Source organism: Salvelinus fontinalis, chromosome 26, assembly GCF_029448725.1.
Source record: "Salvelinus fontinalis isolate EN_2023a chromosome 26, ASM2944872v1, whole genome shotgun sequence".
In the NCBI taxonomy this organism is placed as follows: domain Eukaryota; kingdom Metazoa; phylum Chordata; class Actinopteri; order Salmoniformes; family Salmonidae; genus Salvelinus; species Salvelinus fontinalis.
In genome coordinates, this window is record NC_074690.1 from 47169986 (window position 1) to 47189593 (window position 19608).

Genomic DNA, 19608 nt, shown 5'->3' on the forward strand with positions numbered 1-19608 from the left:
TCCACGTGCCTGTATGACCTCCCTACAATGCCTGGGCATGCTCCTGATGAGGTGGCGGATGGTCTCCTGAGGGATCTCCTCCCAGACCTGGACTAAAGCTGGTGGATGGAGAGAGACATGATGTCCCAGATGTGCTCAATTGGATTCAGGTCTGGGGAACGGGCGGGCCAGTCCATAGCATCAATGCCTTCCTCTTGCAGGAACTTCTGACACACTCCAGCCACATGAGGTCAAGCATGGTCTTGCATTAGGAGGAACCCAGCGCCAACCGCACCAGCATATGGTCTCACAAGGGGTCTGAGGATCTCATCTCGGTACCTAATGGCAGTCAGGCTACCTCTGGCGAGCACATGGAGGGCTGTGCGGCCCCCCAAAGAAATGCCACCCCACACCATGACTGACCCACCGCCAAACCGGTCATGCTGGAGGATGTTGCAGGCAGCAGAACGTTCTCCACGGCGTCTCCAGACTCTGTCACGTCTGTCACATGTGCTCAGTGTGAACCTGCCAGTGGCGAATTTGCCAATCTTGGTGTTCTCTGGCAAATGCCAAACGTCCTGCACGGTGTTGGGCTGTAAGCACAACCCCCACCTGTGGACGTCGGGCCCTCATACAACCCTCATGGAGTCTGTTTCTGACCGTTTGAGCAGACACATGCACATTTGTGGCCTGCGGGTGGCCATTTTGCAGGGCTCTGGCAGTGCTCCTCCTTGCACAAAGGCGGAGGTAGCGGTCCTGCTGCTGGGTTGTTGCCCTCCTACGGCCTCCTCCACGTCTCCTGATGTACTGGCCTGTCTCCTGGTAGCGCCTCCATGCTCTGGACACTACGCTGACAGACACAGCAAACCTTCTTGCCACAGCTCGCATTGATGTGCCATCCTGGATGAGCTGCACTACCTGAGCCACTTGTGTGGGTTGTAGACTCCGTCTCATGCTACCACTAGAGTGAGAGCACCGCCAGCATTCAAAAGTGACCAAAACATCAGCCAGGAAGCATAGGAACTGAGAAGTGGTCTGTGGTCACCACCTGCAGAACCACTCCTTTATTGGGGGTGTCTTGCTAATTGCCTATAATTTCCACCTTTTGTCTATTCCATTTGCACAACAGCATGTGAAATTTATTGTCAATCAGTGTTGCTTCCTAAGTGGACAGTTTGATTTCACAGAAGTGTGATTGACTTGGAGTTACATTGTGTTTAAGTGTTCCCTTTATTTTTTTGAGCAGTGTATACAAAAGTATGTGGACAACATTTCAAATGAGTAGATCCGGCTATTTCAGCCACACCCATTGCTGACAGGTGTATAAAATTGAGAACACAAGTCAGTTCGTCAAATTTATGCCCTGGTAGAGCTGCTCAGGTCAACTGTAAGTGCTCTTATTGTGAAATGGAAACGTCTAGGAGAAACAATGGCTCAGCCGTAGGCCACACAAGCTCACAGAATGGGACCGCCGAGTGCTGAAACGCTCAAAAATCATCTGTTCTCGGTTGCAACGCTCACTGGAGTTGCAAACTGCCTCTGGAAGCAACGTCAGCACAAGAACTGCTCATTGGGAGCTTCATGAAATGGGTTTACATGGCTGAACGTGGCATAAAGCTCGCCGCCATTGGACTCTGGAGCAGTGGAAACGCATTCTCTGGAGTGATGAATCACGCTTCATCTGGCAGTTCGAAGGACGAACCTGGGTTTTGCAGATGCCAAGAGAACGATACCTGCCCGAATGCATACTGCCAACTGTAAAGTTTGGTGGAGGAAAAATAATGGTCTGGGGCTGTTCTTCATGGTTTGGGCTAGGCACCTTAGTTCAAGTGAAGGGAAATGTTAAGGCTACAGCATACAATGACATTCTAGACAATTCTGTGCTTCCAACTTTGTGGCAACAGTTTGTGGCAACAATCAGCATGACAATGCCCCCCATGCACAAAGTGAGGTCCATAAGAAATGGTTTGTCAAGATTGGTGTGGAAGAACTTGACTGGCCTGCACAGAGCCCTGACCTCAACCGCATTGAACACCTTTGGCATGAATCAAAGCAATGTTCTAACATCTAGTGTAATGCCTTCCCAGAGGAGTGGAGGCTGTTATAGCAGCAAAAGGGGGGACCAACTCCATATTAATGCACATGATTTTGGAATGAGATGTTTGACGAGCAGGTATCCACATACTTTTGTTCATGTAGTGTATATCTACTGCAGTCATATACCCTTGAAAGCACCTCGGCACGTTTGTTGGTTTTTAAGGCTACACTAAGGCTTTTTAAATGCAGCCCCAAAACCTTCTCTGGAGATAGAAACTATGCGCCACTGAACGGGCCTTTTACTTGCCTGCAAAGGAATGCTGCTTCTGAAGCAGGCCTAACACCCCCTGCCCCCCCCCCCCCCCCCTGCCCCCCCCCCCCCCCCCCCACACACACACTTACCTCCAGCACAGGCCCAGCTCCCAGTATGGTTCTCTTCACCCCGCTGCTGTAGCCCTTCTGACCCAACGCCGTCAGACAGTGTATAAGGAAGTTGGTGCTCTGGGTCTTCCCTGATCCGCTCTCCCCTGATATCACCACACACTGGTTCTCCTGATGTTTCAGCATGGTGTGGTATGCCATGTCCGCCACTGCAAAGATGTGAGGGCTTAATTTTCCAAGTGGCTGGTTGTTGTACATCATGACATACTTAGGGTTGTAGATGGGCAGGAATTTGAATGGGTTAATTGCCACCAGGATGCCCCTGGCGTACGTGTAGATGTTGTGTTTGTAGAAGCGCAGGCGTAAGGTGGCCAGGATAGTGTCCTCGGTCAGGGTGGAGAGGCTGCACAAGTCATCATATTCCTCTAATGAAGGTACCCCACCACCATCCGTCTCTGACCCCAGAGCCCCTGCACCTCCCTGGGCTTGGAGGATGAAGTAATACCCCTTCTCCCGGGGATGCCGTTTTCTGGCCCCTGGGGGCCAAAGCAACACCCTCTCCACAGGCATCTCAGTGTCTCCTAGCCTCCTCTCCTCCCCTTCAGCCTGCCTGACTTCCAGCAAGGCGTACGGACTGGTCATGTCCAGGCCCAGAGTGGCCACTGCTTTCTGGATAACCATGGCCGCTGTGGCCCCTGGGCTGACCTGGAGAGTACAACATGCTGTTTTGTCCTGGGACAGACGTGGGTAGATCTGGAGGAAGACGGCCTGCGGCTGCTGTTGTTGATCTACGTCCAGGCTGGCCGCTCCTATCACACCGTCAGACACACTCATCCTGCTGGCTGACACACAAACAGGACCTCTCCAGCATACCTCACTAGCACTGCCCTCCTCCAATCATGATGTAACCACTGGGTAGGGAGAGAGGGAGAAGAATGTGGTAGAGTCAGGGAGGAGTATGGGAGATACAGTGGAGTCGGAAAGCATTCAGACCTTTTCACTTTTCCCACATTTTAAGTTATAGCCTGATTCTAAAACAGATACAATTGCTGTTTTTTCTCATTAATCTACACACAATACCTCATAATGACGAAGCAAAAATAGGTTTTTAGAAATGTTTGTAAATGTAAAAGAAACTGAAATAATACATTAACATAAATATTCAGACCCTTTACTCAGTACTTTGTTGAAGCAACTTTGGCAGTGATTAGTCTGAAGCCTTTTTGTGTATGACTCTACAAGCTTGGCACAGCTGTATTTGGGGAGATTCTCCCATTCTTCTCTGCAGATCCTCTCAAGCTGTCAGCTTGGATGGAGAGCGTCGCTGCACAGCTCTCCAGAGATGTTCGATCAGGTTCAAGTCCGGGTTCTGGCTGGGCCACTCAAGGACATTCAGAGACTTGTCCCGAAGCCACACCTGCATTGTCTTGACTGTGTGCTTAGGGTTGTTGTTCTGTTGGAAGGGGAACCTTCGCCCCAGTCTGAGGTCATGAGCCCTCTGGAGAAGTTTTCCACCAAGGATCTCACTGTAATTTGCTCCCTTCATCTTTCCATTGTTCCTGACTAGTCTCCCAGTCCCTGCCGCTGAAAAACATCCCCACAGCCTGATGCTTCCTCCACCATGAGTCCTTTAGGTGCGTTTTGGCAAACTCCAAGTGGGCTGTCATGTGCCTTTTACTGTAGAGTGGTCACTCTACCATGAAGGCCTGACTGGTGGAGTGCTGCAGAGATGGTTGTCCCATCTCCACAGTGGAACTCTGGAGCTCTATTAGAGTGACCATCGGGTTCTTGGTCACCTCCCTGACCAAGGCTCTTCCCCCCCAATTGCAAAGTTTGCCCACTGTGTTCTTGGGGACCTTCAATGCTACAGAAATGTTTGGTCCCCTTCCCCAGATCTGTGCCTCGACACAATCCTATCTCGGAGCTCTACGGACAATTCCTTTGACCTCATAACTTGGTTTTTGCGCTGACATGCACTGTCAACTATGAGACCTTATATAGACAGGTGTGTGCCTTTCCGAATCATTTCCAATTATTGAATTTACCACAGGTGGACTTCAATCAAGTTGTAGAAACATCTCAAGGATGATCAGCTGAACCTGGATGCACCTGAACTCAAAATTGAGTCTCATAGCAAAGGGTCTGAATACTTATGTAAGGTATTGCTTTTTATTTGAAATACATTTGCAAAAAAAATTTTTTTTAAACAACAGTTTTTGCTTTGTCATTATGGGGTATTGTGTAGATTGATGAGGATTTTTTTTGAATAAGGCTGTAACGTAACAAAATGTGGAAAAAGTGAAGGGGTCTCTATACTTTCTGAATCCACTGTAAACATCACAAATGGCATTAGACTGGCAACAACAAATTAGCCCAGCTTCTAAGAGAAGTGAGTGCATAGTTGTCTGTCGAGCCTGTATGCATGCAGACACCAGAAAAGGGAACAAATGTTTTCTACAGTATTTGTTCCACTAAGACAATAGCTTCTATTCCCTCCGAGCAACCAACTTTCCCACGACTTCCCTAACCTCCATTCTGTACAACATAATATTTTGTCCAATGACAATGAGATTCAACAGCTGAGTCATTCTTACTCCCCGGTGACATTTTGGACCTTATAACTTGAAGGAAAAAAACATTCATTTTTGGGGTATTCTATCAGAAAAAGGTAATGTTTGACTTTCAGAAGAACATATTGGTCAAGCTCAGGCCCTTAAATCCTAATAATTATAGGCAGATTGTTCACACAATCATATTGCAACACTGTTAGGGACATTCACATAACACTTCCAAATAGTTTTAACAATGCATGCATGTACAGTACCAGTCAAAAGTTAATAAGAAGAGACTTGCTTGGGCCAAGAAACAGGAGCAATGGACATTAGACTGGTGGAATTGTTTCCTTTGGTCTAATATATCCAAATGAGAGATTTTTGGTTCCAACCGCAGTGTCTTTGTAAGATGCAGAGTGGGTGAACGGATGACCTCTGAATGTGTGGTTCCCATGTGAAGGATGAAGGAGGAGATGTGATGGTGCTTTGCTGGTGACAATGTCTGTGATTTATTTAGAATTCAAGACACACTTTACCAGCATGTCTAACACAGCATTCTGCAGCGATATGCATCTGGTTTGCGCTTAGTGGAACTATCATTTGTTTTTCAACAGGTCAATGACCCAATGACTCCAGGCTGTGTAAGGGCTATTTAACCCAATAGAGATGGTTTGGGATGAGTTGGACCACAGAGTGAAGGAAATGAAGCCAACAAGTGCTCAGCATATGTTGGAACTCCTTCAAGACTGTTGGAAAAGCATTCCAGGTGAAGGTAGTTGAGAGAATGCCAAGAGTGTGCAAAGCTGTCATCAAGGCAACGGGTGGCTAATTTGAAGAATCTCAAATATAAAATATATTTTGATTTGTTTAACACTTTTTTGGTTACTACATGATTCCATATGTGTTATTTCATTGTTTTGATGTCTTCACTATTATTCTAAAATGTAGAAAATAGCAAAAATAAAGAAAAACCCTTGAATGAGTAGGTGTCCAAACTTTTGACTGGTACTGTATATACACACATATTTAACTGTAATTAGTAAATATATATATATATATATATATATATATATATATATATATATTACCCAAATATAAATAATTAGTGACTGTCATTTATTTACTGTCTTTTATAACAACATTTCCACCCTGTTAAGAGATAATGTGGAGCCTAAACTAGCCATAGTTCTGTGGGTGATTGAGTTTGAGCTAGCATAATGGTAAAATTTGAAGAGGATTTTAATGTTTCGATAACAAACATATTTTAACATTTTGAAATTCTCTATAATTTATCCGAAACAAGTATGAGTGAGACAATTAGACAAACATCATCAAACATGTAAAAATAGATAAATCCGAGTGTATATATGTGTTTTGGAGTGGCTATTCGGACACACCTGGTGCCAAAATTGATGATGTATGTCACACAGTTAAGTCGAGTGGAGACGGATTTGTTGCAGTCAGTTGCTGCAGAGCCCTTCCGAACTAGCTAGTTTAATGCAGGCAATAGCAGCGTTGTGGTAGTTAACTTGTAAAAGAAAGTTGTTTATTTCGATGGGCGAGGGAGAAATAACTTATAGTATTGATCACCATCTGTATGTCACCTTCACATGCCAATTAGCAAACGTAACGACAAGCTCGTGTGAATGACCGGTACAACGGTGTTGTGTCTAGGTGCTTCCCACTGGGCAGTAGTTCCTTCACCGGGCAGCTGTATTATGTCGCTGGCAGTAGCTAACGTGGACAATTTGTTCCATCCCACTTGATTATATTTCGAGTAGGATAGCAGCCTACACAAGAAATAACTTGTAATATTTGTACTAGTGCCAGGGGTTGGAACCGGTTCAAGGAACAGAACAGAAAAATAAGTACATTTTTACAGGAAAATAATCAGGACCGGGAACAAAAGTGATCTATACTGTTCTGAAAAGTACTGATATTTTGAGAACATGGGAACCAGTTAATTACTAACATTATTTTACGTTCCAAGCATTTTTTTCAGTCCCACAAAAAACGCAACAAAGCGCCTATGCAAAGCCCTATGCAAAGCCCCGTTTCGGTCACGCAGAAACGTATTCCAGTGTCTGCCTGCTTGCCATCTGAAAATCTTTGCCAGTGTGTGCGTGTGTAGGCTTCAAGCCCATCCCTCTCCGGAGCATAGTCTACTAGCCTATTGACTTTACAAGCATGATTCAGAAGAATGGATCAACTTTTTCAATGCTCGTTAAGGATACTATAGTTATCACGTTTCACATTGGATTTAATTGTTTTTAATACTGGTGCTGATCTGCACACACAGCTAGCTCTGGTCCAACATTAAGCAAACACACTGAAGTTCAAAGACATTCAATGTTCCTTCATTGAAGCCGCTCTTCCGTAGGTATAATTGTGAGCCCAAGTCAGATAATGCATTTCATAAGATGGCCAGCTCTTCAAGCCAAGACTCCACCATCTCCCCACCCACAAAATCAGTCGCATCTTGTGTCCTACACCTGTCTGTTCAATGTATGTAAACAAATTGCCTGCACGCTCCATATAGCAAGCTTCTCTACCCGCACTGATTGGTGAAGAAATTTTATGTCGAGCTAATTGGAGAAAACAATGTGATTTCAGAGGTTTAAAAAGGAACAATATCAACCGTAACTTTTTTTTTGGTTCAAACTGGTTTAGAACTTTATTTTGCTGGTTAGAACAGTGGAACTGAACAAAAAATGATGTTTCCATTCAGATAGAACGATTGGAAAATATTTCAGTTCCAACCCCTGATTGGTACTAACCATATGGATGTCATTGTATAGTAGGGATGAATATTTTCAGAAAATGTAACAACTTTCAATACCGGGAATAATTCATATTTATCCTGAGAGTTCCGAGAAATACCGCAAAAATCAGAAGTGCCCATTTAAAGCTTTTAAAACCTAGATATGACCACTATGCCAGGGTTCTCCCAAAATAAGATTGTGGCTGCAACACATTGCCGGCTTGGCTGCGCCACTATATAAAGATTTCACAGCAAGTGAAACTGATATTTAGTAATGATGATAGAGCAATGTTGTTAACAATGACATCGTTGTCAATTGCGAAACAGGCCAATATTTTCACCATTCAGTTGATCTTAACTAAGGTGAGTTTTCCTTTCTCTGCTCTTTTTCTTGGCCCAATGGCAGTTTCCTCCTCTCCTCACTCCACTGTCGCCAGCCTCTGCCGCGTTGTTCTCAACACCAGTTTAAAATCAATATAGTCGACTGTTTTCTAGAAACCTGGCTTTTGTGAAAAGTGGTCCTGGGATCCCGGTTACAGGTTTTAATCCCTACCGTAGTCTACTACTGTCTACTACTACCTAGCATAAGTATGAAAAGGGGAGTTTTCCGGAAAAACTAGCAGTTTATTCTTCTCGTTGTAACAGTTGGTATAATGGGAATATTCAGAGTAAAATACACTGCTCAAAAAAATAAAGGGAACACTTAAATAACACAATGTAACTCCAAGTCAATCACACTTCTGTGAAATCAAACTGTCCACTTAGGAAGCAACACTGATTGACAATAAATTTCACATGCTGTTGTGCAAATGGCATAGACAAAAGGTGGAAATTATAGGCAATTAGCAAGACACCCCCCAAAACAGGAGTGATTCTGCAGGTGGTGACCACAGACCACTTCTCAGTTCCTATGCTTCCTGGCTGATGTTTTGGTCACTTTTGAATGCTGGCGGTGCTCTCACTCTAGTGGTAGCATGAGACGGAGTCTACAACCCACACAAGGGGCTCAGGTAGTGCAGTTCATCCAGGATGGCACATCAATGCGAACTGTGGCAAAAAGGTTTGCTGTGTCTGTCAGCGTAGTGTCCAGAGCATGCAGGCGCTACCAGGAGACAGGCCAGTACATCAGGAGACGTGGAGGAGGCCGTAGGAGGGCAACAACCCAGCAGCAGGACCGCTACCTCCGCCTTTGTGCAAGGAGGTGCACTGCCAGCGCCCTGCAAAATGACCTCCAGCAGGCCACAAATGTGCATGTGTCTGCTCAAACGGTCAGAAACAGACTCCATGAGGGTGGTATGAGGGCCCGACGTCCACAGTTGGGGCTTGTGCTTACAGCTCAACACCGTGCAGGACGTTTGGCATTTGCCAGAGAACACCAAGATTGGCAAATTCGCCACTGGCGCCCTGTGCTCTTCACAGATGAAAGCAGGTTCACACTGAGCACATGAGCACATGTGACAGACGTGACAGAGTCTGGAGACGCCGTGGTGAACGTTCTGCTGCCTGCAACATCCTCCAGCATGACCGGTTTGGCGATGAGTCAGTCATGGTGTGGGGTGGCATTTCTTTGTGGGGCCGCACAGCCCTCCATGTGCTCGCCAGAGGTAGCCTGACTGCCATTAGGTACCGAGATGAGATCCTCAGACCCCTTGTGAGACCATATGCTGACACATGCACATTTGTGGCCTGCTGGAGGTCATTTTGCAGGGCTCTGGCAGTGCACCTCCTTGCACTAAGGCGGAGGTACCGGTCCTGCTGCTGGGTTGTTGCCCTCCTACGGCCTCCTCCACGTCTCCTGATGTACTGGCCTGTCTCCTGGTAGGGCCTCCATGCTCTGGACACTACGCTGACAGACACAGCAAACCTTTTTGCCACAGTTCGCATTGATGTGCCATCCTGGATGAACTGCACTACCTGAGCCACTTGTGTGGGTTGTAGACTCCGTCTCATGCTACCACTAGAGTGAGAGCACCGCCAGCATTCAAAAGTGACCAAAACATCAGCCAGGAAGCATAGGAACTGAGAAGTGGTCTGTGGTCACCACCTGCAGAATCACTCCTGTTTTGGGGGGTGTCTTGCTAATTGCCTATAATTTCCACCTTTTGTCTATTCCATTTGCACAACAGCATGTGAAATTTATTGTCAATCAGTGCTGCTTCCTAAGTGGACAGTTTGATTTCACAGAAGTGTGATTGACTTGGAGTTACATTGTGTTGTTTAAGTGTTCCCTTTATTTTTTTGAGCAGTGTACATTGTAGGCTACCTGGATTGAGGTACATTTTCCGAGACATATCTCATGTCACCTCTGCTGTGTTTTAATCTACACAGGAAGCCTGTCTGACCACAGTGCAATTGTAAGCAAGCGGGTCGGATCTGCTGGTGAGCTTGCCTGCTGCTGTCCTGCAATGAGGAGAGGAAAGTAGCTAGATAGTGTAGCTAATATCAGGCCTGGGTGAAAGCTAAAACATTTATTGGAGTGATTTTAACAGAAAATTTAGAAATACAGCATTAAAACCTGTTTGGGATAGGAGGCAGCATTTTCACTTTTGCATGGAATGCGTGCCCAGAGTAAACTGCCTGCTACTCTGTCCCAGATGCTAATATATGCATATTATTAGTAGTATTGTATCAAAAACACTCTGAAGTTTCTAAAACTGTTTGAATGATGTCTGTGAGTATAACAGAACTCATATGGCAGGTGAAAACCTGAGAAAAATCCAACCAGGAAGTGGGAAATCTGAGGTTTGTAGTTTTTCAAAGCTTGGCATACCAAATACACAGTGTCTATGGGGTTAAGTTGCACTTCCTAAGGCTTCCACTAGATGTCAACCATCTTTAGAAACTTGTTTCAGGCTTCTGCTATAAAGGAGGGGGGAATGGGAGCTGAATGAGTCAGTGGTCTGGCAGAGTGTCTCAGGCTCGTGACGCGCGCTCCCGACAGAGTTAGCTCTCGTTCCAGTGCTTTGCTACAGACGATGGAATTCTCCGGTTGGAACATTATTGTTGATTTATGTTAAAAACATCCTAAAGATTGATTCCATACATCGTTTGATATGTTTCTACGACCTGTAACCAAATTTTTTCGAGTTTTTGTCTGGGCTTAGTGCGTATGAAGATGGATTACTGGGCTGAACACGCTAACAACTAGTGGCTATTTGGACATAAATGATGGACTTTATGGAACTTTATGGAACAAATCAGTCATTTATTGTCGAACTGGGATTCCTGGGAGTGCATTCTGATGAAGATCATCAAAGGTAAGTGAATATTTATCATGTTATTTCTAACTTCTGTTGACTCCAACATGGTGGAAATTTCTTTGGCTGGATTGGGCTCTGAGGCCGTACTCAGATTATGCTTTTTCCGTAAAGTTTTTTTGAAATCTGACACATCGGTTGCATTAAGGAGAAGTCTATCTTTAATTCTGTGAATAACACTTGTATCTTTTATCGATGTTTATTATGAGTATTTCTGGGATTTCTGTGGCTATCTGCAAGATCACCGGATGTTTTCGAATCAAAACATTACTGCACGTAACGCGCCAATGTAAACTGAGATTTTTGGATTTAAATATGCACATTATTGAGCAAAACATACATGTATTGTGTAACAGGATGTCCTATGAGTGTCATCTGATGAAGATCATCAAAGGTTAGTGATTATTTTTATCTATATTTCTGCTTTTTGTGACTCCTATCTTTGGCTGGAAAATGGCTGTGTTTATTTGACTTGGCTCTGAACTAACAAAATCATATGTTGTGCTTTCGCTGTAAAGCCTTTTTGAAATCGGACACGATGGGTAGATTAACAAGATGTTTATCTTTCATTTGCTGTATTGGACTTGTTAATGCGTGAAAGTTACATATTTCTAAAAAATATTTTAGAATTTCCCGCGCTGCCTTTTCAGCGGAATGTTGTCGAGGGGTTCCGCTAGCGGAACGCCAGCGCTAGAAAGGTTAACATCTAATTTTTTTTAAAGAAAATACTCAGATAAAAACAATGATTCTGAAGACTCTCCCAAGTCCCAATTTAGGCAGACAAGTTTCAAATTATCATTGAAGTATCGAGCCATGAGTATAAACTAGCAAGCTGGGAAGGGCTCATTAGAAAGAATGACTGAAGATAATTTGTTCATACCTGTAAAACTTTAGCTGTGCGACATATGTCATCAATTTTGGGCACTAGATGTGTCTACATAGTCTTTCCCTGTTAATTTCACTGAGGTATAATGATTTATTTAGCTTTCCACTATTGTTTTCCCACCCCAAAAATTAAGATAGTTCCTGAACATGATGCCATTGTGGGAAGGGTCTGTTTTTTTAAGGGGAATTACAACAAACTAACAGGGTAGAAAGTGTTCAGGGACACACAGAAAACCATGATATTAAACACAATAATTCTGAAAAAAGTTGAGATTTTAAGTAGGATATTAAAATAATGAAGGATTTAATATTTTATTATTTGATGGCTTATATTTCTCATAGAAGTTGATGAATAGGACCCGGGGACATGGCAATAACGCCTACATCCACAAAAAACTAAATACATAAAATTCCCTTTGAGATCCATATCTGAGTTATGGTTAACGACACCTAACTTTACAGTTGAGAAATTATTCAGACCCCTTGACTTTTACATGACAGCCTTATTATAAAATGTATTAATTCACTTCCCCCCCCCCCCCCCTCAATCTACACACAATACCTCAATGAAATATTATTATTATTATTTAAAAAATTGCACATTTCTAAAAACTTGTTTTCGCTTTATCATTATGGGGTATTGTATGTAGATTGATGAGGATTTAAAAAAAAGTTATACACAAGGCTCTAACGCAGGGGTGTCAAACATACGGCCCGCGGGCCGGAACCGGCCCCCAAGGAGGTTCGATCAGGCCCGCAGGATAATTTGAAAGTGGAAAAAATGCATAAAAGACATGGAATTAATATTTTTAATTCGCTGCAATTCATGGATTATCCGCTAAGGGGCGCACTCTTTCCATCAGAGTAGAAGACAAGCCGCATCACTGAGACAGACTGAAAACAGCAGACGGTATCAATGCGCCATCTGCTGCTTGTTACGACGTTGTTAATACCTTGGTCTCTACCTCTCCGCTACACCCTCATTAGCCAAAATGTCGTTATCCAAACGGAGAAAAGTAGATAAGGAGTGTAGAATTTTCAAAGAAAAATGGACCACGTCCTATTTATTTACAGAGATGCACGGAAAACCTTCGTGCTTGGTGTGTTTGCAACAAGTTTCGGTATTGAAGGAATATAATATTCGACGCCACTACGAGACTCATCACAGCGAAAAATATGACGGCTTGCAAGGACAACTGAGAAGAGATAAGATTAACGAATTGCTGGCGGGTCTGAGGAAACAGCAGTCAACTTTCATCCAGAGCCGAGAAGTCAGTGAAGCAGCGGTAAAAGCCAGCTACCTAATTGCTAGCGAAATAGCATTAGCATCGAAGCCGTATTCCGACGGTGACTTTGTTAAACGACGCATGATGAAGGCGGCTGAACTTGTATGTCCCGAGAAGCGACAAGCTTTTGCCAATATTAGCCTGACGAGGAATACTATAGCAGAGAGGATTTCGGAACTATCGGCAGATTTAGACAGTCAATTGAAACAGAGAGTCAAGTCATTTATTGCATTTTCCGTGGCAATTGACGAGAGCACTGACATCACAGACGTGGCCCAACTGGCCATATTTATTCGAGGAGTTGATGAGACATTGACTGTTACTGAAGAGTTTCTTGAGTTGGTGCAAATGATGGACATTTTCGGCTCTGTCGTTGCTGCATTGGACAGAGTTGGAGTGGACTGGTCCCGCGCTGTCAGCCTGGCTACAGACATCCATGGTCGGAAAGAAAGCAGGTGTCGCGACAAAGTTCAAAGACAAAGTACAAGCCCTTAATGGAGGAGATCGTTTCTGGACATTTCACTGTATTTTGCACCAGGAGGCATTGTGTTGCAAGTCGCTGAAAATGGACCACGTCATGGAGGTGGTTGTTCGCACTGTAAATTTCATCCGGTCCAGAGGTCTGAACCATCGTCAGTTTGACAAACTTCTCAGCGACAGCAACATTACCCACAGCCTGCCATACCACACTGAAGTGAGATGGTTAAGCCGAGGCGCTGTGCTGAGGCATTTCTTTGATCTACGAGAGGAAATCTGACAGTTCATGGAGAAAAAAGGAAAACCGGTGTTGGAATTACAATCTCAGGAATGGCTACGGGACCTTGCATTCTTGGTTGATATTACTGAACACTTGAACAATCTGAACAAAATGTTGCAAGGCCGCAAAAAAGTTGTCACACAGTTTTCTGACAACATACATGCATTTAAGTTGAAGCTGACTTTGTGGGAGATGCAACTGGCAAATGGCAACCCTGCTCATTTCCCCTGTCTGAGAGATGTGTGTGTGACCAGACCTGATGCGGACATGAAACGGTACAAAGACAAAATTGCAGGACTACTGCGGGAGTTTGAGAAACGTTTTCAGGTATTTGGTGAACTTGAGACAGAATTTTCAGTTTTTCGCTCACCTTTCACAGTTAAAGCTTCTGATCTGCCGGTCGAAATTCAGCTAGAGATAATTGATTTGCAGTGTGATGCAGATTTGAAGGGCAAATTTGCCTCTGTAGGTCTGGACAGATTTTATCAGTATCTACTACCAGGGTACCCCAAATTAACAGCCCTGGCTGCTAAAATTTTGTGCATGTTTGGGACAACCTACCTTTGTGAACAAATTTTCTCAGTGATGAATATCAATAAAACAAAAATGCGTTCAAGGCTCACAAACAAGCACTTAAATGACATTCTGAAAGTGACAGCTAGTCAGGACATGACACCTGGTGTTGATGCACTTGTACAGGCCAAAAGATGCCAAGTTTCAGGAACAAATACAAGTCCAGACTAGACTAACACCTTTAAAATGCTGCCTTAGATACTGTTTGCATTGAAAGAATACAGCTCTGTGAAGATGAATCCTTACTGTGGTGATTTAAAAAATGTGCACTTTAATGTTAGTCAGCAGCTTCAAAACAAAAGTTGTGTGATGGAATTCTACTGTTCATACAACTCCATAAATTTTCAGTATGTATTGTATGTGTATGTATGTTTCATGTATGAAGTTTACAGATTTACAGGACAGGCGAACACTTTCTTCATTACACATTTAAAATCACTCTCCTTAGTTTGTAAGGTGTACGCAGGGATTACATTTAGATTTTATATGCGTATGTGTAAGTGGTTTAAAAATTCCTTTCTTTAAAAGTCTCATTTAATCTTAAAGTGCATTACTATATTTTTCAGTACCAATTAAAGTTTTGTGCCTTTGTACAATCAGTGGGATCAGTTGCAATGCATATTTGTGAATGATAAAAGTAAATTGCACATTTGTCTAAGGAAATATGAGGTGTTTCATGAAATGTTTTGTAAAAGGATAGTTCATTAAATTTCAATATTTTCCTAATGTTCTTGTGCTTCTTTACACCAAAACAAAGGAAAGACATGATATTTTGGTTATTTATAGCAGAGTATGGTATAATTTTAATGGTCCGGCCCACTTGACATCTCCCTAGGCCGTATGTGGCCCACGATGCGAAATGAGTTTGACACCCCTGCTCTAACGTAACAAAATGTAGAAAAGGTCAAGGGGTCTGAATACTTTCCAAATGCACTGTATATTTAAAGCCCTTTGGAATCCACATTTTAGACTAAATAAGAGGTGATAAGAGGTTATATTTCCTGGGGACAGAAAAGGCACCGGATAGTAGGGATGACCTAGCCCAATAATGGACTAAAGGAGCCTAATGTTGCTCCTTATAGCCCAAGGACAGGTATGGGGTTCCCCAATTGCAGTACGGTTCTAGAAACATAAAGCCCTATACTTTCATATCACATCAAAATAATTTCACAAATGCAAAATATAAAAACTTACTGTCCACTGTTTTAACAGTTGCTGCAACTGTATGATACATTGTGATGTATCAGGACGTATCGTACGCGCTTCTCTCGCAGATTAAAAACTATTAAGTGAAAAGGACAGGGAAAGGGTGATACCTAGTCAATTGCACAACTGAATGCATATATTTTTCGCGTCATCACTGCAAGCCATCATGATTCTCAAAGCCGCAGTTTAATGTGTGAAGATAACTTTAGCGCCACCCTAAAAACCCTATTCAAATTCGACACAAACCTTCAAATAGATATGTAATGACACAATATATAAAAACTCTTCATAGTGTTTTATTAAAAATCTTGAGGTGATAAGTTGAACAAATCGGTTGAAAAAAAAAGTTTCCCCACAGACATATCTTTCACTATTACCGAGTAGCCTTCGCTTCCCCCTACGCCATTTAAAAAAAGACCAGGCGGAGATCCATTGCCTTCTTCAAACCTGCAGAGACGGGCAGCATGAAGGTCGCGTCATTGATTTTGCTGGAAAGCGGAGGTTGGTATTCATAATACAGTTGACCTGGAAGTATACATTTTTAGGGGGGCTAAAATACGGTCAAGTACGGAACTGAAATGTGTCTACCTCATTTAACCCAACCCCTCTGAATCAGAAAGGTGAGGTGCCATAATCGACATCCACGTCAGTTATCGTTAGTTTGCGAGCTAGCACACGGTGTTGCCCCTGCCTCCCGTCTGCCGTGTACAAGAGTCATCCTTACGGCTAGCACAGTGTCCTTTGTTAGCTCGACACTGCCTACTAGTCCTACAGCTAGCTAGCTAGCTACCGTTGTCCTCCCCGCCCCTTCTCTGTGGTGTTTATCGGTGGCTTGCATCCAACGTTATTGTGCATTAGCACCACCTACTGCACTGGAGCGCTCTTACCTGGCCCAATTTTAAAAGGGTCCACTATAAGTATAAAAATGGGTTCCTGCAGATACAGGAATGCCCCGAATTGCAGGAGGCAATTGCACCCTTCTCGACAAAACGACCCCTGCCAGAAGATAGACTACTAGTCACTGCGCTATAAGTAGTTCGCCTCTATGAATGGGCTAGGTCTAGGAATGTTCCTGCTATGTAATAACAAACACCAATCAAATGTTATTCCTCACCTGGCATTATGGTCCATTTATTTTAATCCTGTACATATGAACATTAATGAAGACAAGGAACTCCCTTTTTCCACCAGTAGTAAAAAAATAGTTGATAAGGGGAGAAAAATTGTTCAACTGCGCAACCGAAAGTTGAGCGAAAAAAGGTGTTCCCGTCCTTATTGCAAAATATACAAATAAACGCAACAATGCTTTAGTCAGTTGGCAGTGACTGGACGCGTAAAGTAACATCGAAAATCTTCTTGACAAGTTCTTGTGAATTGTAACTTCCTATATATTATGTCCACGCGCTTTCATTGATGGGTTGGGTGCGGGTGACATGCTGAGTTCACGCGCAAGTCGCAATTTGGAAACTCGAAAAGTTTGGACTCGTTATCTGGTTGTAGTTATTCAAGTGCCGCGTTCAACAAGTTAGCACAATGGTTCCCAACCTTTTTCGATTACTGTACCCAACAACTGCATTTTGCTCTAGTCGGAGTACCCCAGAAGTACCCCCTCATGTGCATTTTACTAGTAGAATGAGGCGTGTCCTAGTACCGCTGGTAGGGAACCACTGAGTAAGCGAGTCAAACATTTTCGAGTTTCCTAATTCCGATCAGCACGTGAACGCGGTATCATTCCCTTTCAATAAAACAGAAATGGCAACAAACTCGGTCAACTAAAGTTCTATCAACGTTAACCGACCTAAAGGCTACTACTTACATTGCCAAATAGAATGACAACAGGCGTTGATTTTCTTACCATAGGCCTATGCGTTTTAACAGCTATTACTGTCTCTTTGGGATTGAAAGATTGTATTTGCATGTAAGAGTTTAGGCCATCTCGTGGCCATATGAAGTACTGTTTAGTTTTCTATACCTGTGGAATTCACCTGGGAAGAGGTGGGACTCCATTAGTTTGACTACAGTAGTATTGTGTGAGTATTGGCTACCACCAGACTCCATTGCCTACAGTAGCCTATACACCCACAAAGTCACTTAACACCTAAACATAAATACTAATCAAATGTTATTCCTCACCTGGCATAACGATCCATTTATTTGAATCCTGTAACGTTACACATGAACATTATTGACAAAAAGGAAGCTCCCTTATCCACCAGCATTACAAAACAAGTTGATTAGAAAAAACGAGTTCACCTGCGGAACCGAAACGTCAAATAAACAATACTTTAGTTGGTTTGCAGTGCTGGACGCTTAATTAAGATTTAATCCAACATGAATGGTCATCGAAAATCTTCTTGACAAGTTGTTTCTAGTTCTTGCGAATTGTAATTTCCTGTATCGCCTGTTCACGCGCTTTCATCTATGGGTTAGGTACGGGTGACATGCTGCGTTGACGTACAAGTCATAATTTGGAAACTCGAAAATATTAGACTTGCCAAATGGTTGTAGTTATTCACGCGCGCTTTCAACCAATTAGCTCGTCGGACATTTTCGAGTGACCTAGTTCCGACCAGCACTTGAACGCGGCATCATACCCTTGTGCTCATGAGCGCGTCTGCTTCGTCAATAAAACAGAACAACATGGAGTGTGTGTGCATTTTATTTCAGTCAGATTAACTGAAACTGAAACTATTTATTGCAGAAGATAACATCCTGTTTTAAACTCTCTGCCCCTTGTCCTCAGAAGCATATGCATTATTCACGGATCATACATCTCTATAAGAACACCCACAATATACAGTATGTTTTATCAGTGGGTTAGTGAGAATGACATAACTAGCCTACGCCTACAGCAAACATTATCATTCATTCATAAATGTATGCAATGAAATAAAAAGTGAGATATGATTTAACTTCAGTATCATTTTCCATACTTCCACTGCTCCTCTAGTAAACAAATACTGAATTTAGACACAGAATCTGATGTATTTTTCCACAAAGATATGTTTCATTTCAATTCAACCCTGGTGTGCTAGAAAATGCTAAGTGACACAATTCAGTATGATGTCATAGCTTTCTTTGAACCCCGCCAAGTCCTTTTGTGTGTAATAACAATCAGTTTAATCTCTGGTTGTTGTGTTCTGTGGACTAGGTTCCTTGCAGGTGTAACACTATCCCGTTTATTGTACATTTGACTCTTTGTTATGCCTTGCACTGACTGGCAACAGTTACTTAAAGGACACATATGCAGACACTTCTTTACACCTGTATTCTATTACAACTGTGTTGACGCTGTGCTTCACAATCAAGATGAGAAGGTTTTTTAAATCCATTTGGCATACTGTAGTACTAGACAGATGGGTTGCCTGGAATACTGTACAGAACAAGACAAGACAGGTGTTGGCATATTCATTACGTAAGTCTACTGTGTTGGTATATTTATCACATGTTTATAGCTGTTTCATGCATTGTCGAACATTGCACAACATGATGATGATGATGATGATGAAGATAGTGATGATGATGATAATGAAGATGATGATGTCACATTGGACGCCACTCCTGTTCCTGCTGAACTGAGCCAGCAGTCAACAGACACACACTGATTCCAGATCAGTAGGCACCGGAGTACACAGCCCTGTAATACACACACACACACACACACTGGTTCCAGGCACCGGAGTGAAAAAAAAACTATAACGCTCTGGAGTGTGATCTAGGGCAATCTTCCCCTGTGTGTCGGAACATGCAAGTATTTTAAAGAACATTCCTGCTAATTTTACAGGTGGCCTGTCCTTTCCATAATCGGATCTGCGCTCCTAGAGTGTATCTCCTTTTCTTTTTCAAGTGTTCTACTCCGCTAGCCAGCACCTCTCCTAAACAGGTGTGTCTTTCTTTTGCCACTAAAATGGTCTTTTCCAACCTCATGATTCTG

At 43.1% G+C, this 19608-nt stretch overlaps 1 protein-coding gene across 1 annotated transcript in view; it reads right to left on the reverse strand.

Moving 5' to 3' along the window:
• LOC129824479 (unconventional myosin-IXb-like) overlaps nucleotides 1-18100 on the reverse strand; it is an 81329-nt gene extending 63229 nt beyond the window's left edge. Inside the window, exons 1-2 of the mRNA XM_055884182.1 lie at nucleotides 17808-18100; nucleotides 2419-3308 (exon numbers count right to left, since the gene is read on the reverse strand). Coding sequence (XP_055740157.1) covers nucleotides 2419-3231 — 813 coding nt within the window. The 5' untranslated portion in view covers nucleotides 3232-3308; nucleotides 17808-18100. The remainder of the gene's footprint in view (nucleotides 1-2418; nucleotides 3309-17807) is intronic.
• Between the last annotated feature and the right edge of the window lie 1508 nt (nucleotides 18101-19608).